Here is a 22082-nt window from a genome sequence, read left to right as displayed (position 1 = left end):
TCACTGGGGGAATCTCTTCATCTGCTCTCCCATCAACAGGCGTGTGGCTGCTTTCCAATTTTGGCCTCTGTGATCAGAGCCCCTGTGAATATTCTTCCACGTGACTCCTCTTGTCGACGGGCAGGGACTTCTGCAGGGTGCACACTTCGGAGTAGAAGGGCTGGGTCCTAGGCTGTGCCCAGGCTCAGCTTTAGGCGACAAGGCCAGGCCGTTCCCAGCAAGGCTGCGCCCATTCACATCCCCGGGCCGTGTTGCGAGGCCTCTATTTTCTCCACTGTGATCGACTATGTATTTTATTTACGCATTTGTTTACTGCCTAACTCCACCCCTCCCCCAAATGTCAGCTCTGGGAGAGCGGGGACTTTTGTCTCTTTTACCCACTATCGCATCCCCAGGGCCTGGAATAGTGTCTGGCACACAGTAGGTGCTCAATCAACATTTTCTGATTGAATGAACAAGTGGGTGGCCCACATGAGACCTGAGAGCTCATAGTATGTCCTACGGGCCCAATGGGCTGGAGATGGCTCATTCGGCCCCCTCTCAGCTTCAATCCCCAAACCCAGGGGAAGGACCACTGAGAAGACTACTACCCCCAGGGGAACTAAAGCAGAGGTTCTCAGCGTGGGGCTTCCCCTTCCGTAACTCCCCGTGGCTCTTAGCATAAAAATCCCAAGCCCACACTGGGGCTCACAAGGCCTCGCCCACGTCTTCTTGCCCCAGGCTCTCCCCTGCTCCCTCCTCAGTGGCCACTACAGCCTCCCAGCGGTTGCTCTGACACACTAAGCTCTTTGCCACCTCTGGGCCTTTGCACGTCTCTGTTCCCTCTGTTCCTCCTCCCACCCGCTTGACCACATGAAGATCATGGATCCTTCAGGGAGTAGCCGAAATGTCACCTCCTCTGAGAAGCCCTCCGTGGCTCCCGAGACCTGGTAGGACGCCTGTTAGAGGCCCTCAGGATAGCCTGAACTTCTCCTTCATGGCTCTTGCAAAATTTCATAATCAACTTTGTGTGATGCTTCAATTCATGTCTCCCCCTCTCACTAGACTCGGAGACACAGGAGAGCAGGAACTACGCTGTTTTGGTTATCTCTGTGTCTCAGCGCGTAGTCCAGTGTCCGGCACAGAGGCGACGGCCGGTATCTTTTGGATGGATGGATGGACAGATAGATGAGTGTAGATGGATGGAGGGATGGGTGGTTAGGAGGAAGTGATGGGGGGAGAAGAAGGAAGGCAGGGAGGGAGGAAAAATCATTTGCACAGATGAATGTATAGATCAATGGACGCAAGGATGGATGGATGGATGGATGGATGGATAGATAATGGATACGAGAACAAAAAAATGAGTTCACCTCTTGCCGCCATCTTTCCATGCCACCATAACAGTGCACATAACATCCTGACTGATGCTCTCAAGAGCATCGACAGTACTGAGAAGAGAGAGGCAAACCCCAGGTCCCTCTGGGTCGTGCTTCAAAACCCTCATCTGGTTTCTAACGGTGACCATAACCATGGTTACGTCGACGAATTTGAAGTCATTGAGGTCACGAAGCTGAGGAAATTGTCGCTAACCTCACATGCAGCTTAAATAAGTGTGATCAGCCCCAGATTTGATGTGTATCTCAAAGGTCTACAAAAGTGGCAGGATAACCTTCTCCCATCTCACCGGCTTGATTTGCTTGCCCTGATGACCTCAGCGAGTATCACGGCTGCGAGGAAGCAAGACAAAAACAGAAGAGAAAATCCCAAGATTCTTTTTCTAGGGGTGCAATACGCACAGACGAATTTTTGAAAAGAGTTCATGATTGATCGCTTTTGTTCTCTGGGCTTCCCCGTTGATGTTCGGGCCTTCTCCCCAGCGGGTGGTGGGCTCCTTGAAGGCCGAGTTCCATTCCCCTCCTCAGAATCCCTTTCTCCCTGGGGCCGGGCCTTTGCACTTCCACATGTCCCAGAGCCCAGTGGAGAGGGGCCACGAGGACCTGCCGCAGATCCTCAGCTGGATGCCATTCTAATGTCCCCGAACACACACAGAGGCGGCATCGTGCAGGGGCAGGTACAGCCGGGTTTGCTATTCAAATCCCAGATCCGCCACTTCCTCCCCCTGGGAACTCGGGCAAGACACTTAACCTCCAAGGTTTCTCCATCTGTCAAATAAGACAACGTCGCCTACCTTGTGGGGCAGTTGTGCAGAGTCGTGAGTACTATCTAAGTGTCTGGCACGTAACAAGCACCCAATAAACAATAACCTTTATGTAAGGAGCACCAGCCACATCACACCAAAGTGAATAAGACACAGTCTCTGACCTCATGGACTTCTCACTCTGGCAGGGACGGAGTCCACTGAAGCGGCCAATGGTGATACAGGGTGTCACAGCAAGGTCTGGGCAGAGGAGCAGAGAAAGATGGGATGAGCTCAGGGAAGGCTTCCTGGAGGTGGTGACCTTTCCTTAGAACTTAAATAGCATTATACAGTCTGGAGTCTTCGGTTCTTCTTTCCAACTTGCTGCTAAATTTCCATGTGCCCTTGAGCCAGTCTCTTCCCCACCCTGGGGCCCTCAGATCCACCTCTGTAACATAAGGTTGTTGAGCATCAGCCCTGAATCTTTTGGGTCACAGCCTCCCTGGAGAAGAATCTCTGAGTGCCAGAGCCTTCTTCCCAGAAAAATGCAGACACCTAAGTGTGTCTGTAATGGAAGAGGGGGCCTGCATGGACCTCCGGAAAGCCATCAGTGGACGCCGGGCGAAAACCCTAGAGCTCAGTGATCCCGTTGGAGCTGCAGGGCTGGCCCTGCCCTCAGACAGAGCCTCTCTGTTTAGTGCGTGGCAGGCGCCAGCAAGCAGAATCCCTGAGCCAGTCTGGGAAAGCCCATCAGGCACCAGGCTGCAGGATGGAGCAGGGGCCTGGGGAGGGGCGGCCACTCCAGCCGGCTGGGGAACTGGACTCGGTTCTGGGAAAGCGCCCCTGTGCAGCCTGCCCTGACCTCACTTAGTTTATCGCCATCTGCCCCGGGGAGGAAGGGGCGCGTGGGCCGCTCTGGGCAGGCTCCCAAACAGCCCGCTGACCCCCCGTCTGCAGCCCAGGCATCCTTCATCTCCCCTAATCTAAACACCCACAGGCCCCGGGTGGTCCAGCCCCTCCCAGCTGGTGTGTGTCCTCAGCTGCAGCCAGCTTGCCAGAGGGAGAGCGGCATCCTGTTAACGCTTGAGCTGCTGCCCCACCTGCCTCCCTTGCTGTCCGGCCACCCCCACCCAGCATTTACTGAGCGCCAATTGTTTGCAGGCATCTGTGCATGAGATGGCAGAGGGTCTGCCCTGGCCTTCCTCTAAGGTCTCTGCCTCCTGGCCTAGGTCCCTCCCACCTCCCTGGGAGGCGCATGCTGTTGCTACCCCCGGTAAGCTGAAGCAGCTGGGTGCTCTGAGGAAGTGGGCTCTGGGCTGGCTAATTGGGTACTGGGAGAAGCAGCGGCTCTGGGCTCCTGTCTGGGCTCTGCTCTAAGCTGCTGTGTGATCCTGAGCCTGTTTCTTACCCTCTCTGGGCCCTGTCTTCCCATATGTACACTCAGATTCCACGATTCCATTTGGCTCTGAAATGGGCCTTGCCAGCCCCTCCCTATCCTTCTCTCCCAGAATAGTGGAAGGAGAAGAGAAGGCTACCCTAGAATGCTTTAAGATGTTTCTTTAAACAATCTCTGGATTTATTCATTCATTCAAGCATTTATTGAGCACCTATTGTATGCCAGGCCCTGGATTGGGCAACTGGGATGTAAAGATGACTAGAATTCAAGCAGGCGACCCCTGCTTGAATAGATACCCTACTCCATGCCTTGCGCCCTGCCTGGGCTGAGGAGACCTCCTGGGGTCCCAGGTGGGCCTAGCTGAGGATTTGGGGCGCCCCAGGACTCACGTGTCCGCACCAGCGGCGCTCAGGGCCCTGATCTGTCTCCTCCCCTTCCTCCTTCCCCGCCCCCTCCCCCTTTCCTCCCCTGAGCGCGGCCGCTGCCGCCTCCCACCCGCGGGATCCCGGCGCCCGGCAGCGGCTCATGCGTCCGTCGGTCGGCGGACTAGTCTGTCCGCGCGCGGAAAGCCCAGTTTCCCAGCGCGGCGGCCGCCAGGCCTGGGAGGGAAAAGGCGCGGAGGCGGGACCGCGGCTCCCTCCCACTCCGGGGGGAGCCCAGGAGGCGGCGGAGCTGAAGCGCGAGCCGAGAAGGAGGCAGAGCAGAGGACAGGCGGTGAGAGCGCGGGGTGCTTGGGGACCCCACCCCCGGCTCCTGCGGGGAACCCACGCGCGCTTTGGGGAGGTCTGGGCTGCGGAAGGGGGGCCGTTACCCCAAGGGCGGGAGGCACCGATGATCCAGCTCCGGGCTTCACCTCCTCGGTGACGCGACCCCCGAGGGGCCTTGGGCCGCGCCTGCAGCGCCGCGCCGCGCATCCTCGCACATCCCCGCGCATCCCCGCGCACCCTGCATCCCCGGCCGGGCGCGGGCCTCGGGGGAGGGGAGCGCTCGGGGAGCTGAGGAGGGGGCTCCGCAGGTGAGGAGTCTCGGCAAATCGCGCCCCCAGCCCCAGCCCTCCCTTCGGGCCTGCCCCAGGGGAACGTGGCCGGCGACCCCCTTTAGCCCCCCTTGCGCCCCCCCCCCACCGGTTCCCCATTGTTCTCAGCCTTTCGCTCTCCCGGGAAGGGGGAGGGGGTGCCGCGCTCTATTCTTAAAGGGCCCTCTCCCCTTCTTGTCTCCAGGCAGGTCGCAAGAGCGAGTGGGGTGGGGCGTGCCCACGGGCCCCCGCCCCCCTCGTCCCCTCGCCCAGCTCCAGAGCCGCAGCCCGGCCCCGGAGGTAGGCGCCGCACCCCTCCCCCGGGCGTTCTTCAGCCACCAGGCCTTCCAGGACGCCGTGGAGCGGGGACAGGGGGTACAGGGACGCCCCCTTCAGCAGGAGCCGTCGGTGGGGCGGACCCGAGACCAGGCAAGCAGCCCCACTGAAGCCAAGCTCAGGGTCTGGGACGCAATTGGGAGCGCGGAGGGCTGGCTGGGCGCTGCAGAGAGCAGGCTGGGGCCCGGCCTTCTGGGTGACAGGCCCTGGGCGCCGGAAGAAGGACGGGAGACCAGCAGGGAAGAGACGGGACCTAGAGTAGAGGCCGCTGCCTCACTCTCGCATCTGAGCCGAGGGAACCAAGGCATTTAGGGCACCGGTTCCCCCATCAGAAGGAAGCCTTGCTTTGCAGAGCAGCAGCTTTATCTGAGACCGTGCTGCCTGCCCGGAAGGGGTCCTTGGAGCTGGAACACTGCCCCACACACCTTTAACTCAGGCCTCTGGGCCTCCAAGAGGACCAGGAGTTAGAAAGGAGGCTGGACAGTCCTTACTGCACCCCTGGGGAGAGAGGAAGTTCCCGCCTGCTCCCAGGCCCAGGAGGAGCTGGGCCCGTGGTCGTGGGGTCCTGGCCCCTGAGGCAGCAGCGGCCATGTCACGGCCAGGCCAGGGCGTCATGATGCCCGGGAACGGGCTGGGCTTCCCACCGCAGAATGTGGCCCGGGTGGTGGTGTGGGAGTGGCTGAATGAGCACAGCCGCTGGCGGCCCTACACGGCCACCGTGTGCCACCACATCGAGAACGTGCTCAAGGAGGACGCCCGTGGTTCTGTGGTCCTGGGGCAGGTGGACGCCCAGCTGGTGCCCTACATCATTGACCTGCAGTCCATGCACCAGTTTCGCCAGGACACAGGTGAGCAGACTCACTCTCCCTTGCCCCCCCACACACACACCTGCCGGGCCGGGCCGAGACACAGACGCTACCACCAGCACTGCCACACCACCACCTTTCCTGGTGGAATGCAGAAACGCCCCCACCACCCCTCGAGGGAGCCTGGAACTGCCAGAAGGTCCATCTGCCGATCTGACCTCCCTGCCCCCAAAAAGGGACAGCCTAGCCTAGTCCAGCTTAAGACTTGGGTTCCAGTCCAGCCTCTTAGATTAGTTGTAGGGCTATGCAAAAGTTATATCACCTCTCTGAGCCTCAGTTTCCTCATCTGCAAAATGGTTGGATCGATGTCTCTCACAGTTGAAGGGCTTTCCATGTGCTTCCTCATTGGATTTTTTCCAATCACAGACAGTAAGTCTGAATATTGTATTAGTAGTAGTAGTCGTCCCATTTTGCAGATGAAGAAACTGAGTCTGAGTGATTTAAATCAGAACTGGAATTGAAGCCCAGGCAATTGAATTTCAGAGCCAGAGCTCTTGACTGGTGTCCTGTCCTGGTTCCAAGTGTTGGTGGTGTTGGGGTGGTGTGAAGACGGTGGTAATGATGGGGGGTTGGTGGTGTTGGGGTGATGTGATGGCAGTGGGTAAAGATGGGGGTGGAGGTTGGTGGTGTTGGGGTGATGTCATAGTGGTGGTGATGATGGGGGGCAGAGGTTAGTGGTGTTGGGGTGATGTGATGGCAGTGGTAATGATGGGGGAGTCAGTGGTGTTGGGGTGGTTTGATGGCGGTGGTGATGATGAGAGGTTGGTGGTGTTGGGGTGGTGTGATGGCGGTGGTAGTGATTGGGGGTCAGTCGTGTTGGGGTGGTGTGATGGCGGTGGTAGTGATTGGGGGTCGGTCGTGTTGGGGTGGTGTGATGGCGTGGTGATGATCAGGGCTGGCAGTGGGGTGGTCATGATGGAGGAGATGGTGGTGATGTCAGTGGTAGTGTTGGTTGTGGAACTGGTGGTGGTGGTGTTGATGTCTGTGTTGGTGGTGCTCTTGGCAGTGGTGTGATGGGGTGGTCATGATGGAGGAGATGGTATTGGTGGTGATGTCAGTGGTAGTGTTGGTTGTGGAACTGGTGGTGGTGGTGTTGATGTCTGTGTTGGTGGTGCTCTTGGCAGTGGTGTGATGGGGTGGTCATGATGGAGGAGATGGTATTGGTGGTGATGTCAGTGGTAGTGTTGGTTGTGGAACTGGTGGTGGTGGTGTTGATGTCTGTGTTGGTGGTGCTCTTGGCAGTGGTGTGATGGGGTGGTCATGATGGAGGAGATGGTATTGGTGGTGATGTCACTGGTAGTGTTGGTTGTGGAACTGGTGGTGGTGGTGTTGATGGCTGTGTTGGTGGTGACTTGGCAGTGGTGTGATGGGGTGGTCATGATGGAGAGAATGAGGTTAGTGGCAGTCTTGGTGACCGTGTGATAGGTGATGATGGTGATAAAAATGGGGAGGTCCACTCTCTGCATTTTTGCTCGCCATCTGGGTGGACATCTCCCTGAGTCATTGTTCCTGGTGGTCTCTGTGACAAGCTTGGTGGGCAGTGGAGGATGGTGAGGTCCGGCCTCATGGAAGCTTTGGCATGAGTGACCCCAGGGACCAGCTGAGGAGGGTTGGGGCAGTTCCTGTGAACCCTTGGATGACAGAATGGCATGTGAGCCTCGGGGACAGCAGGACTCTTTCTCTCTAAAGTTGTGCCATCCAATATGGTAGCCACTAACCACATGCCACTATTTAAATTTATGTTGCTTAAAATTAAATAAAATTTAAAATTGAGTTCCTTGGTCCCACGAACCACATTTCAATTGCTCGGTAGCCCCCTGTGTCTCCTGGCTACAGTACTAGACAGCAGGGATCCAGAACACTGCTTTCACTGCAGAAGGTTCTAGTGGATAGCTCTGCTCCAGAACGTTGCTTGGTGCCTACAGAGTGGTCACCAAGTGTGGAAACACAGGCGAGCTCGTAACAAGTGGTTTATGGATGTTACTCTTCAGTACATCAATGTTTCCATAACTCCAGGCACTGACTGTGCTCACTGGTGGCCCCAGCCACTCATTCAGGCCATCACAGGACCATTTATGGATCTCCTGCTGTGGGTCAGCCCTGTGCTAAGCACTAGAATACTGCAAGGAGCAAGATGGGGTCTTCAGTAGACGTCTACTACTGGACACCCTATGGTGGAGATCGCAGTGTAGTAGGGGAGCAGGCAGGCACACAGCACACAGGTAACCAGTTGCAGGTCTGAGAACATGAGATAAACCTAGTCTAGGGGTGGTCACAGAAGGCTAATCTGAGGAAGTGAGGTTTGAACAGAAATCTGAAGAATGAGCGAGGGAGGCAGTGTTCCAGGCAGAGGGAGCAGCCTGTGCAAAGGCCCTGTGGTGGGAAGGAGCAGAGTTCATTCAAGTCTGTTATGTTTGCAGTGCAGTAAACAAGGGGAAGGCAGTACAGGATGAGGTTGGAGCAGGGACCAGACATACGGGCCTGGACGGCCAGGGAAAGGGCTTTGAATTTTATCCTGAGAGCAGAGGAAGTCACCCTCAAGTCCTCGTGCCCATTCTTCTAGAGAGGCACTGAGTCCCTGATGGAGAAATGAGACGTGCTAGGAGTCCTCTGCCTTGTTCTCTCTGTTTCATCCCAGAAGCTTCTCTGGTGGAGGGCGGGGTCTGACAGCGGGAGGAGGTCTTCTCCTTGGCCCCGTGTTTGGCATTCTGCAGGGTCGGAGCTGGTGCGGGGCCGGCTCGTGGTCCTGAGAAGCAGGGACAGCCCCCCGCAAGGCTGCCAAGTTGGCCATTTCGCCTTTGGTTCCCCCCACACCTTTCAGGGCCCCATTTCTATTCCCAGCACCCCTACTTGGGTTCCTAGCACCCCCAAACTCCCTCTGCCCCCCTTCAGCAGGCCCCTTACTCTCAGTGGCACCCCTTTTGTCGTTCAGCCTCGCTGGAGCCCCCAGAAGTCCAGCTTCAGTCACCTCCCCGCCCCCCTCCCCAGAGCTGCTCACACCTGCCCCCTGTTTGCTGGAAAAGGGAAAAATCCACTCGTCCCTCCACAGGCTCCTGGGAGGCTGCCAAGACCCCCAGCGAGGGAGGGGGGCCTGGAAACCCATGGCTGGCAGGGGACCTGGATGCCCGGAAAACTGCCGGACGCCTCCCCACCAGACCTGGCACAGGGTGCTGCCCCAGTGCTCCCAGGAGCAAACAATGTCAGGCAAGGATGCCTTGTCCTCACTGTTAATGGTCCAGGGAAGCGCCTTGGGCAGGTGTCCTCACCTCTTCAGGCCTCAGTTTCCACATCTATGAAATGCGCAAGAGCATTGCTTTGCTAGCAGCCTTGCCGGGTTGATGGAGAGAACCAAGCCTGTGATTTTATCCCACAGACCTTGGCTAATCAGCCACCGTGTGCCTAGCATGTGCTGAACACTGTGGCTGCACGAGAGATGAGTAGGAGGTCCTGAACCTTGAAAAAATTAGGGTTCTCACACACACACTAAAAACAACATAAGGTTGTAAACCCCAAAGCTCGCATCCATGCACTGAAATGAACACAGCTTCTATTGAGGTTTTCTTTTTTTTTTTAAAGATGTTCTTTTTCCTTTTTCTCCCCAAAGTCCCCCCTCTCCATACATAGTCGTGTATTTTTAGTTGTGGGTCCTTCTAGTTGTGGCATGTGGGACGCTGCCTCAGCATGGCCTGATGAGCGGTGCCATGTCTGCGCCCAGGATTCGAACTGGTGAAACCCTGGGCTGCCAAAGCAAAGCGTGCGAACTTAACCACTCGGCCACGGGGCCGGCCCCCGATCGAGGTTTTCTGATTGTAAAATTCCCGATGAGTTCACTGAAGCTGAACTTTGATTTCTGGGGACGAGTAGCAGCACGCGCCAGCTTTGCTAGTGCTCTGACACAGGAGCCGGCAGAGTTCCTGATAAGGTCGGAGAGTAAATATTTTAGCTTTTGTGGGCCCTGCAGTCTCTGGGGTAACTGCTCAGCTCTGCCGCTGCGTGTGAAAGAGCAGCCGCAGCCTTTATGTAAATGAATGTGGCCGTGTTCCCCTCAAACTCGTGGTGGCCACTGAAATTTGAATTTCATGTGATTTTCGCAGGTCAGGAAATCTTCTTCTTTATTTTTTCCAACCATTTGAAACTGTCAAAACCACTCTTAGCTCGTGAGCTCCGTGAAAGCAGGCGGCGGGCAAATTTGGCCCGTGGGCTGTAGTTCACCAACCCCTGCTCTGACATGTTCTTAACCTACCGGTGGGACAGGGCTGGTGCCACGGCACACCCAGCACAGGATATACAGAAATACACGCCTCGTGGCGTGTGCCGAGATGCACACGCTTGTGCATACACACACAGCACCAACCGCTTGTACACAGCTGACACACAGATGCCCTGTCTGGCTGGGACCACAGGGGAGAGGCCAGGCCCGGTCCCTTGGGGGCTGCTGTTTGTTCAGCCAGTGCCCTCTCACCTCTCCCCTGCTGGGCTGTTTTCATCGCTCCCCGCAGGGGGTGAGGTTCCCTTTGGAGCCATGCAGGTCTGGAGCCCACGTGCAGGGGAACGCTGTGACCCTGGGCCACATGATGTCAGATCACGCCCTTCCTGGGCATGTGTGCAGCGACAGCCCTGGTGTCCTCCTTGCTGGGCCACGTGCTGTCCCCCTAAAGCTCTCCTCGGCTTCCTTTGTCTGCAGCCGGCCCTACCACAGGCGAACCAAGATTTCACAAATGGGAAAACTAAGGCTGAGGGGTTTGTGGGCACAGCAGCTGGTGGCGGAGCTGGCCCAGGATCTTGCGGGAAGCGGTTGGCTCCACCAGCAGTGGGGGAAAGATTTGGGAGCCGTTTTCTGCCCCCGTGCAAGGCCCCAACTATCCTGAGGGTCACTGGGGCAGTACCGGGGGGGCAGTGGCCTCCGAGGGCCTCGCCCAGACCTTGGATTTTCCATCTGGTCCCCACAGCTGGACAGGGATGTGACTTAGCCACTTCCTAAACAATTCCCAGATTCTTCCCGGGACTCACATGGCTGGAGGCTGAGGGGAGGGCCACCTTTCTGACTGCCTGTTGTGACCCGTTCTCCTCTCCCTCTTCCGCTGGGGACACTTATGGCAGCCTTGTGCCCATGCTGTAGATGGGACAGCTGAGGCTGGGGGAGGCCAGACTGGGGACCCTCCACGGTTGCTGTCCCCGAGGCTGGAAGCGTGGCTGTGCCTGGCTCCCAAGCTGGCGGGCTGGAATGACAGGTGGCAGATGGTCTCAGCATCTCCCAAGCCTACCTCATCCCTTCTGTGGGTCACTGGGGCTCCTTGGCCCTGGTCCCTGCCGCTTTGGGAAATGTCCTGAGGACACGCTTAAGCTATTGGAGACTGGGTGGGGCCACCCAGAGGGAGGAGCAGCCATCGACAGGGAAAGCACCACCAGAATTTAGACTCCTAAGCAGGTCATTGTTCAGATGGAGAAACGGAGGCCCAGAGAGGGTGAGTGACTTACCCAAGTTCACACAGTTAGTCCCAAGCTGGAACCCAGGCCTCTCAGACAGGTATCAGGGATGGAGAATAAGGTGACATTCAATGCCCCAGCTGAGAGGGACATTCAGTGTCCCTCTTCTCCTTAGAGAGCTCTGTTGGGGCTTGTTGTCAGGAACAACCTACGCAACCACAGAGGCCTCCAGGACCAGCTCCCTGGTTACAGGAGCCCTTGAGACGGTCTCCCAGCCAATCTTGGAGGTCCCTGGGGCTGAGCCTGACAACAGGGGCAAGAAGGACAATGTGCGTTTGGGTGGGGAGGGGTCCGTCCCATGGTGTCTGCCCGTCCACGTAATCCCTACCCAGGTCTCTCCCACTGCCACCTGTCACACTGCCAACATTTCCACCATTACAGTCTCACCCTTTTGGCCTCTGGCTGCTTGTCTGGCTCCAGGAGCCTCTCCTGATACCATAAATTCATCATCACTTTTGTTTGACAGTCAGTGCTGCCCACCTGGCTGGGTCCTGGGGACTCGGAGAGAAGGACAGGCCCCCTGCCAGACTGCTCTCGGAGTCTAGTGCAGGCAGAGGAGGGAACGGCTGTTGGACCTTCCAACTCAGACATGGATCTGAATTCCAGCTTGGCCCTTTACTGGCTGTGTGACCGTAGGCAAGCCCTTAACCTCTCAGAGCCACAGTTCCCTTCTCTGTAAAATGAGAACAAGAATAATCCCTTCCTGAGAGGGTCATGGTGAGGATTAAATGAGACGATGTAGGTGAAAGCGTGGAGAATATCACTTTGCACCTGGTACTCCTGCTCAAAATGCCTCATAGGAGGGGTACAGGTTGCCTTCAGGTACAGGTGATGTGGGCAGTGTGTGCCTGGGGGCTCTGAGTAGGAGGGCTTCCTGGAGGAGGAGTCCTCTGAGAGTCTGTGTAGTTTGAGGAACACCTGCAGGTGGAGGAACCAGCATCGGCAAGGTCCTGGAGGAGATGCCCGGCCTGGGTGGAAAAGGGGGGCTGTGACAGAAGGGGGAGAGGTAGGAAGGGGGTGAGGGAGGTCTTTTGGGTCCCACCGGGCCTGGCTGGGCTGCCAGCTGCTCTCCTTTAGTGGCCAGGCCCCGGGGGACCCAGAGCCACGCTGCAGGACCAGCCTCATTAATCACGGGCGCTGGAGACCAGAGCTGGAGCAGGCTGGGCAGGGGCTGACGCAGGCACTTCCTTAGTTCTGTCTGGGCTCCCTCCAGCCCCCCAGCAGCATCACCCCATTTCACGCACAGCAAAGCTGAGGCTCAGAGGGTGGGGAGCCACCTGCCCCAGGTAGGAAGAGGTGGGCCTGAGATGCAGATCCAGGTCTGCAGCGCCCGCCCGCACCAGGCCCGGCGCCGCAGCACCTTGGACAGCGCCCGCGGGCGCCCGGCCCACTCCTGCGGGGGTGGGGGTGGGATCCTCCTCAGAGTCAGCCCCTTCTCGCTCCTCCTGTCCCCTGCCCCTCTTTGTCCCGTCTCCATCCTTTCCTGCTCTCTCCCAACCCGCCAGCCTCCTCGTTCGAAGGGAGCTGCAGAGTCTGACCTAGAGATGAGGGCGGTGCGGGGCTGGAGTGGGGGAGGTGATGAGAGCTGTGGCAGGGGGAGGGGAGCGGGAGGTGATGGAGGCTGTGATTGGAGCTGCTAACAATAAGATGGAGTGAGGCGCGTGATAAAGGGGGCTGTCATGGGGGAGGGGATGGGGAGGCCGTGGGGCGCTGCGGGGACTGTGATGGAGGGGAGTGAAGAAGATAAGGAGTGAAGGGGCAGGCATGGGGAGGAGATGGGGCAGGACTGGTCACACTGGAGGAGCCCCTTCAGACCGTGGGCAGCGGGGTCCCTAGCTCCCTCCTCAGTGTGGGGTGGCCTTCCGAGGTCTCCCTGCTCCACGTCTGTGTCTCCTGGGCCCCCTCCTTCTGCTCACTCCTGCATCACTCCCAGTGGTAGCCACTCCCCAGGACAGCCTCCAGGCCCCGAGACAGTCGCCCCCATGAGCCCACCCAGCCTCCTGGTTGACATGGACACCCCCCCCCCACCAGCCCCTGGCTGCCCTTGGCTAATACCAGCCGAGAACATGGGGCCCCAAATCTGGAACTGGCTGCCTCAGGGAGCCTTGTTGGTGGGGCCCCAACCCCAGATTCCCTTCTCAGCAGCTCCCTGGTGATCGTGGGGGAGGGGCACTTGCGACTTTGAGTAAACCACACTCCCTACCTGAGCCTCAGTTTCCTTCTCTGTAATATGGGCCAACAGGACCTGTCTCACGGGATTGTGGTCAGTATCCATTCGTTCGTTCAGTCAGCAGGAATTTAAGGAGCACCTACTGTGTGCCAGACGCTGTCCCAGGCACTAGGAATGCCGCAATGAAAAGGACAGCACAGACGGCTGCCCTCAAGGCCCTTCTATCCGGTGGGGGGTGACGGGCCTGACCCAGGAGGCCAGACCCTGAGGAGGTCCCGGGATGTGGGGCTGCTCCTGACCTTGGGGCTCCAGGAGCTGCCAGGCTGGGGGCTGAGTCTCCCCTGGGTCCTGCGTGGCTGCGTCCTTGCTCTGCCACCCTGGCCAAGCACCTCTCCCTCTCTGGGCTTCTCCCATCGTCCCTCTGGAGCTGCTCCAGGCTGCCACCTCCACCTGCCCGGGCAATAGTGGCAGGCGGGTGACAAGCTACGGGAGGGAGGCTGGCACCAAGCCCTGGGTCCGAACGCCCTGAAATGCCGAACAAAGGACGAGGCAATCAAAGGAAGGAGGCAGCGCTGGCGGCCAGGACCGTCCTGCCAGCAGCCGCAGCGTAACCTCCTGTTCTCCTGATGACAGGCCGGGCCCTGCCTCCGCTGAGCTTTGTTCCCTCTCCCACTGACTGCGGGCAGAGCTCGCTGGGGAAGCATCGGGTTCACCTGAAATCACACCGTTCTGGAGCCCTCCCCCAACTGCTCTCTTCTGGGGAACAAAGGTCCATTCATGCCAAGGTGTTAGTCCCCTGGGACCGTGGAAATGAGGGCCAAGGGGCTGGGGTCAGGAGCAGTCTCTGCTTTAGGTGACTTGGGCCAAGCCCCTTCCTCTCTCGCTGGGGCCCAGTTTCCCCATCTAGACAGAGGCCAAAAATTCAGAGGCACACAGGGCCTGGGCAGCTAACAGACGCGTGTGCAGTGGCTGCGAAGGCAGAGGTTTCGATGTTGTTCTCTAGTGCCTGGTACACAGTAGGTGCTCAGTAAATACTTGAAAACACGAATGAGGTGAGTGTGACTCAGCCTCTGCCAAGAAGTGGTGGCCACATCTTTGAATATTTTTGGGGACTTCTGAAATCCAGACTTGAGTGAGCACACCCCAATTTTTAAATGCCTGGTCATTGTATTTTTTGAATGCAAATAGCCTGTGGACTGAAACAACATCGCGTCCACCCCCAGCTCGCGGTCTCCAGCCTCGTCATTTGTAGACTCGGTTAGGGGTGTGTGTGGTCATTCATTCATTCATTCTTTTGTTCAGCTAGCATCTCCACGCCCTTGCCGCCCTGTGCTGCTGGCGGTGGAGGGCTGCTGAAGCGGCTGAAAGCCAGCCCACCCTCTGAGAGGCTCGCAGGCTGGTGGGCACACAGAGCCTCAGCGGGTAGTGAGGTGTGTGCCTTAACGGGGTACTGCAGGGGCAAGGTGCTCTGGGAGCCCCACGGAGGGAGTGCTTCTCCCTAAGGGTGGCAGAGGAGATTCCAAGAGGATAGTGCTTGATCTGAACCATGCAGACTGCTTAGGAACTCAGCAGGGAGGAAAAGGGGTGGGTGAGAGGAAGGACATTCCAGACAGAGGGAACAGCACGTGTAAATACACAGAGGCACAACCATGCATGATGTGCTCAGAGGATAATTAGAGGTTTGGTGTGGTTAGAGTGTGAGGCTGTGCAGACAGCTTGTGGTGGGCCCTAAAGATGAGCTAATGAGCTTAGACTGCTTCCTAAGGGCACTAGGGAGCTATTGATGGGTGTTGAGCAGAGGAGAGATGTGGTCAGACCTGAGTTTGTGAAAGATTCCTCTGGCTGCCCTGTGAGAATGCATTACAGGGTGGAAGCAGGGACACAGGGCAGAGGTTACTACAATAGTCTAGCACTAATGGTGGCTTGGACCAGGGGGGTGGCAGTGGTAGTGGGGAGAAGTTCAAATCTGGCTGGGTTAAATCCTGGCTTAGTGGCTTAGCAGCTGTGTGATTTGGGGCAAGTCACTTCACCTCTCTGTGCTTCAGCATTTGTACAAGGCCATGATGAGAAGGCTACCTGCTCTGTAAAGTGTCGTGTGGGTTAAGAGTTGGTGTCTGTAAAGCACCTAGAACAGTGCCTTGCACATAGTAGGCCCTCATGCGCGTTCACTGTGATGACGATGATGATGACCACTTCACAGATGAAGATGAAGAGGCTCGGCAGGGTCAGATCAGTTGCCAAGGGCCACCTGGGGCCCCAGGAGATGGAGGACTGTGGCTCCTTCTGTTCTCTACCCCCCCATTCCCTGCTCTCAGCTGTTGCTGCTGGGCCAGGGCGTCTGAGCCCAAGTGTGTGGGGGGCCAGGTGACCGGGAAGCCCCCCACACCCGTAAGTGGGCACAGCCAGCTTCCAGCTGCGGCAGCCTCGGGGGCGAGGGCCTTTCAAAACCGATTTGAAGGTGGTAGGCTGTCCAAGTGCCACGCAGACCCTCGGCCTCCCCCAGGCGGACGGGAGAGCCCCTCACCTCCCCTCCGCTCCCCTCCTCTCCCCACTGCCCCGGCCTGGCTGCCAGCAGACCCTGGGGAGCCAGGCCAGCTTCAGACGTGCAGAAACCGCTAATGGGCCGCGGCGGCTTGACGAGTCCCCCGGGAGAGTTTGGAGGGAAACAGAACACGCCGGGAGTATTGATCACCGGCCGTGCGGGAGAGGCCCCACAGACCGCACTTTGAATCCCAGCCTGGCCGCCACCCCAGCCGGCCCTCCCTGTCTTCCCAAGGAGCCTCAGTTTCCCCCTCTGCCAAACGGGGCTAACGACAGTGCACAAAACCCCCAGGGCCGTGGCGAGGCCGGACGATGCATTTGAGCCCTGAGCACAGCGGCTGGCACAGTGGGGGCCTTCAGTAAATCAGGATGGTTGTCGCTGTTGCTGTCGGGGGGCTGGCCAGCCACGCAGATACTCAGCGGGGGTGAAGGGAGAGGGCCACTGTCCTGCAAGGTCACATGGCAGTCTGGGTTTGGACCTCAGCCGTGCCACTTACTCACTGTGTAACCTCCATGCCTCAGTTTCCTCCTCTGGAACGTGGGCTGGTGGGAGCAGAGCAGAGCAGTAAAGGGAACGGCATGGAGCCAGGCGGCCTGGGACGGTCACAGGCTAGACCCCTTACTCGCAGATTCCCTTGGGGGTGTTCCTAACCCCTCTGTGCCTCCTTCCCCTCGCCTCTGAAATGGGAGTAACAGCCCAGCTCGCAGCACTGTTGTCAGGATTAAACGAGTGACATGAGCCCAGTCACGGAAGTGAGTTCTCTGAGTGTGAACGACTGTTGTGACCGTTACTTCTGGGTTGGGTGAGGATTCACTGAAGTCCTTCCCTGGGGCCCGGCATCCAGTGGGCGCTCAATTCATGCTCAACCCACTGCCCAGTCTGCAGTCACAGGCCTCAGCCTGCAGTGGCACTCCCCCCACCTGACAGGATGTCCCATGACTGCCTCCCACGGCCCCCCCTTCCTGTCAGGGTCTGGGTGCCCCCAAACTGAGGTCACTTCCCTCCAGGAAGCCACCCCCAGAGGGAGGGGCTCCCTGCTGGCCCTTTGGCTAGCCCGGCCCAGGGAGGAACCCTTTGGAGGCTGAGGGACAGGCAGGGGGGCTCAGGGCCCTCCCCTCTCTCTACGGAGTCAGCTTCTTCTTAAGGCCAAAAGCTGGGGACTGACACCTCCACACACCCCACCTTCAGGCAGGGGGGGTCATCAGGTCAGGATCACATTTCTCAGGGCAGAAACCTCTTACAGCAAAACAACTGAGGGCAAAGCTGAGGTAGTGAGTTCCCCGTCACTGGAGGTATCCTAGGCTGGGCTCCCGCTTGGCTGAGTTGAACCCCTTAGAACCAGTCAAACCTGGCCTTTCCTTTACTCTGTGAATGGAGCAGCATTCCCAGCCCTTCCAAGATGTCACCTCTCTGGCCTCAGTTGCCTCAACTGTAAAACGGGAATAATTCTGCTCCCTCCCTGGAAGGAATCATGTGAGGATAAAATGAGTTAGTGCACAGAAAGTGCTGAGCAGACCTCTGACACACAGTGAGTGCTCAATAAACCTTTGCTCTGTGGTCATTGCCATAGCTACTGTCTGTCCCCATTGTCCCTCCTCTCTGTTCCCATCTCTTTGCCTCACTCTTTTTTCTGTTGTTTTTTGTTCTGTGTGTCTCTCCTCTCGTTCTGTCTCGGCCCCAGCATTTCCCATCTGGATCCTGACCCCACCCTGGCAGTCTCCCTGTGCCTCTCTCTCCCCCCGGCCCCCGTGTCTCCATCTCTCTCGTCTCTGCCCCAGGCATGAACTGGTCACTGGCTGCAGTGTGTGGCAGCCCCCACACCCGGTCTCGGGGGCCCAGCTCCTGCAATCCTCCCGCTGACATTTGGCCAGGGCCCCTTTCCCCTCAGTTCAGCTGGAACAAGATTGGAATTTTTCAGCCAGACATTCCTAAGAAACTAAGGGGGGGTTGGGGGACGGACAACAAAAGGAGATGCACGAAAACCAGCTCAGAAGTGGGACGTGCCTGCCACAGGTTTCCAGCTGCTGTAGGGACCCAGACCCTCGTGGCCGGTGCAGCTGGGTGCCCGTGAGGCCGAGAGGGGAGCAGTCTGCTCAGGGACACCTGGTGGCGTGGGGCTTAAAGAAAGACCGGCCATGCCCCCAGGCCACCAGTCTGAGACCCATCCCATCTCCCAGGCTGAAGAACCTCCAGCCCCATCTTGGACCCATTGTTCTGGCCAAAAATCTAGGCCAAGGCCACGGAGGGGAGGGCAAGGCGCATTTCTGCGGCTGCTCTCTTGGAAATCTTGAGATCGCAGCCCAGGCAGGTCACCAGGGAACCAGAGGCCCCCTCAGCCTGGTCCATGGCCAGCGGGAGCGGGAGAGGCAGACCGATGGGTGGGCGGCAGGGGGGATGCTGCGGGGGGCCCAGCAGGGAGGACGGCAGCTGCCCTTGTTACTCCGGCTCTCGGGGCTCCCATCTCGCCTGAAAAGGACTCCAGGGACGCCACTTTTAATAACCACCAGTGAACAGGCAGGGAAATCGATGCCTGTAAATAGAGCCCCGGAGAGAGGGACGCCTAAGCTGACCTGGCCCAGAAAACTCCCAGAGTCCTCAGGTGCAGAGCTGGCCAGGGCTGACCTTTGGAACCCTGGCCTCACCCCATCCCCGGGGCCCCATGTGGCCCTTGGCTCCTGCTCCTGTCTCCAGTCCCTCTCCATCGAGACCAACCTTTCCTCTTTCCCGAGTCCTCTGAGACCTGAGCTGTGCCAAGTAGGTTACCCGTTTTAGCTGCAGACACCTCCTTTGTGCCAGGCCTTGTGCCCGCTGCTGGGAACACAGACGTGGATCCGACCTGGTCCTTGTCCTCCAGAAAGGCCTCAACCAGTGAGGGAGATTAAGAACAAAAACGAATAATTTAATGACAGGGCAAGGATAGACATGCAACAAAAAGCTGCATGTGCCAGCTGTAGCAACAGAACGGAAAAGCCCTTCCTGGAGGAGGCGGGCAGGTGGAGGGTTTTGTTGGATGAATAGGAGTTTGCCAAGTGAACAAGGGCTGCTAGAGAGTGAATGTGGGTAACGTGTGCAATAACAACAACCGTCTTAGCTACCACTCCCTGAGCATTTGCTATAACTGAGGGCTCTGCTCAGCACCTGTGACGTGCATTATCGTACCTTGTCCCACAGCACTTCTTTGGGGTATGTATTAATAACCTCATTTGACAGAGGAGGACCCTGAGGCTGTATGTGGAGCCCCCTCCACCACTTCACCCTGCATCTCCCACCCCCGGCCCTGCCCTGCCCAACTCAGACTTGGCACCCGAGGGGGCTGAATGTGGCAGCTCCCCTCCCAGCCCTCCCACCAGGGTTACACCTTCCAGGAGCACAGTGCCCTAACCCCACGCGGAGGCTGATGGCGGCGCTTCAGACCTGAAGATCACCTATCAGGAGCCCTCACTGGGCAGATGGGGAAACTGAGGCCCTGAGAGGCGGAGGCGGCACTCGGGAGCAGAGCGGGGACAGGATCCAGGATTTTCCCTTTAACAACCCCCTCTCGAGCCAGCCCTGGAAGAACACCGTAGTCAGGGAAAAATCAATGCGCACACACTCAATTAAAAGGACAGAGCAGGCATCCAAGGGGGCCGCCCCAGAGGCCCTGGGGACGTTTCCAGATGATTGGCTGGGACATGATAGGAGCCCAGGGACCCCACCCCAGCCCCGCCTCCCTCGTGTCCACAGCTACCGCTCTGAGCCTCGACTCCCCCGGCTTTCAGCCCCCGGCTTTCAGCTCAGGGCAGTTGATGGGGCAGGGGTGATCCAGGACCCTTGGGAATCTATCAGAGGAGAGAGCAGAAGACAAGCTCTGTCAGCCCTGGGTAGGGACCCAAGTTGGGGACAGTCAGATGGAGTCTGTGGTCGGGAGACAGCAGCCTGAGCCAGGTGGGGAGGAGGGGATGGATCCTCGGGCGGGAGCACGGTGGGGCCCCGCCCAGCCCTGAGGGATGCCACTTAACACTGCGGACCCCCTCCCCGTAGGGACAGCATCCTGCGTGCACCAGGCACTGTGGTGGGCGCTGGGGATCCTGCACAGAGCAAAGAAAGTATGAGGGTGGGGCCTGGCCCCGTGACCAAGTGATTAAGTTCGTGGCTCTGCTTCGTCAGCCCAGGGTTTCGCTGGTTCGAATCCTGGGCACAGACACGGCACCGCTCATCAAGCCATGCTAGGCGGCGTCCCACATGCCACACTAGAAGGACCCACAACTAAAATATACAACCATGTACTGGGGTGATTTGGGGAGAAAAAGCAGAAAGGAAAAAAAAAAAGCATGAGGGTTAATAGGTCGTATCAGGTAGTGCAGACTGCCAGGAAGAAAATAAGGCAGGGGGAGAGAACGGGGAAGGGAGGGCGGCCGTGTTAGAAGGGTGGTCTGGGAAGGTCTTTCCAAAGAGGTGACATTTGAACGAAGACCTGAAAGAAAGCGGGGTGGAAACTCTGAGAACATCTGGCAGTGGCTAGGTCATATTCCACATGGGGGGAACAGCAAATGCAAAGCCCCTGAGGCTGGATAGTGCTTGGGATGTCTGAGGAGCAGCAGGCAGGCCTGGGTGGCTGGAGTGGAGTGAGCGAGGGGGGCTTCGTAGACAGCGTGGGGTTTTGGCAGGGCATGGCCAGGATTTTGGCTTTTACTCCAAGTGAGCAGGGAGCCATGGGAGAATTGGGGGCAGGAGAAGGATGTAATCTGACTTGTGTTGAACAAGATCCCCCTGGCTGCCATGTGGGGAACAGACTAGAGAGGGCAAGGGCAGAAGCAGAGACCTGTCGTGAGTCTACTGCAATGGTCCGGGCAGGAGGGATACCGTGGTTTGGACCAGGTGGAATCAGTGCAGTGGGGAGAAGTGGGGAGATGTGGGATGGATCTGAAGGTAGAGGTGACTGGATTTACCGATAGACTGGAGCTGGGGTAAGAGGTAAGAAGTCAGGGATGAATCTGAGGTTTGGGGGGTTTGGGGCCGAGCAGCTGAAAGGCTGGAGCTGCCAGTAACTGTGACGAGGAAGCCTTCAGGAGGATCAGGTCTGGGGTGGGGGGAGATCAGAGCCTCCACTAGCTGGATACACAAGTCTGGCTCTCAGGGGAGAGGAGGAGGCTGGAAATGACGGATTTTGGAATCATCAGAGACGAGACAGTATTTGTCTTGATGGGTCCTTTGAACCACCTCACGAGGAAGGTCCACTCATGCTCATTTTAGAGATGAGAAAACTGAGGCTCAGAGACATTGAGTCACCTGACCGTGGTCACAGAGCTGCAAAGTCAAGCAATCAGGACTTGAATGAGGTCTGTGCGCCTCCCAGCGCGGATGCCCCACCCAGCCCCTGTGCTCTGTGGCTGGTGTCGCTGAATCTTCCTGGCAGCCCTGGCGGCGGCGGGGGGGTGGGGGTGGGGTCACCGATTAGCATCACCCTCATTTTCAAGATGGGGCCCCCGAGACCTGGGGAGGCTGAAGGGACTTGCCCACAGTTGAGGAGCCGTCAAGGGTGCAGCCTTCCTGTAGATGTGCCTAGTGAACCCAGCGAGGGCATCCCCCCTACTCACCCCAGGCCCAGAGCAGACTAAAGGCTCTGAGAAGTCCTGCAGCCCGGACCTTGGGTTGTCTCTGCTTAACCCAGTGTCCCACGGATCCCTGCTCCCGGGAGCTTAGGGGAACACGGAGCAGGGCTGGGGAGCCGAACCCCAGTGCTCTCATCTTTAAAATGGGGGCATGAGGACGCCCCCCCCCCCCGGCTGGGGTTACCGTGTGTTGTGTTCATTTTGAGTGAACACTCAGCGTGCAGCCTTCAAAGAGCAGACAGCACGTTCGTCAAAGGAAGGAACGAAAACACAAACACGAGTGAGAAACAGATAAATGAGCGGAGGAAGGAATGGACCAGAGCAGGGAGAAACCAAAGCCACGGAGGAAGGAAAGAGTAACTCAACCCCACAGGGATCAGCGTCTGAATGAGTGAATTCAATAGATATCTATTGAGCTCCTACTGTGTGCAGGCGCTGGGGATGCAGCAGCGAATAAAACTCCCTGCCTTGTGGGGGAGGAGACAGACAGAAAACAAGACAAATAGGTAGAATATCGAGAACAGGACGGGGGGTGGGGGGTGTTAATGGGATGGTTGTAAATG

The 22082-nt window shown here is 58.0% G+C and overlaps 1 protein-coding gene and 1 long non-coding RNA gene across 2 annotated transcripts in view; one reads left to right on the top strand and one right to left on the bottom strand.

Moving 5' to 3' along the window:
- Positions 1–2232: 2232 nt before the first annotated feature.
- Positions 2233–4584, bottom strand: LOC111774647 (uncharacterized). Its single transcript, XR_002809720.2, has 2 exons — positions 4324–4584; positions 2233–2377 (listed from the first exon to the last, which is right to left on the bottom strand). It is a non-coding gene; the product is annotated as an uncharacterized lncRNA (long non-coding RNA).
- Positions 4585–5315: 731 nt separating this feature from the next.
- DTX1 (deltex E3 ubiquitin ligase 1) overlaps positions 5316–22082 on the top strand; it is a 34710-nt gene continuing 17943 nt past the window's right edge. Inside the window, exon 1 of the mRNA XM_023647122.2 lies at positions 5316–5711. Within this exon, the coding sequence (XP_023502890.1) occupies positions 5453–5711 (259 nt within the window). The 5' untranslated portion in view covers positions 5316–5452. The remainder of the gene's footprint in view (positions 5712–22082) is intronic.

The sequence above is a fragment of the Equus caballus genome, chromosome 8, assembly GCF_041296265.1.
Source record: "Equus caballus isolate H_3958 breed thoroughbred chromosome 8, TB-T2T, whole genome shotgun sequence".
Lineage (NCBI taxonomy): Eukaryota > Metazoa > Chordata > Mammalia > Perissodactyla > Equidae > Equus > Equus caballus.
This window is presented reverse-complemented; position numbering and strand designations above follow the sequence as displayed.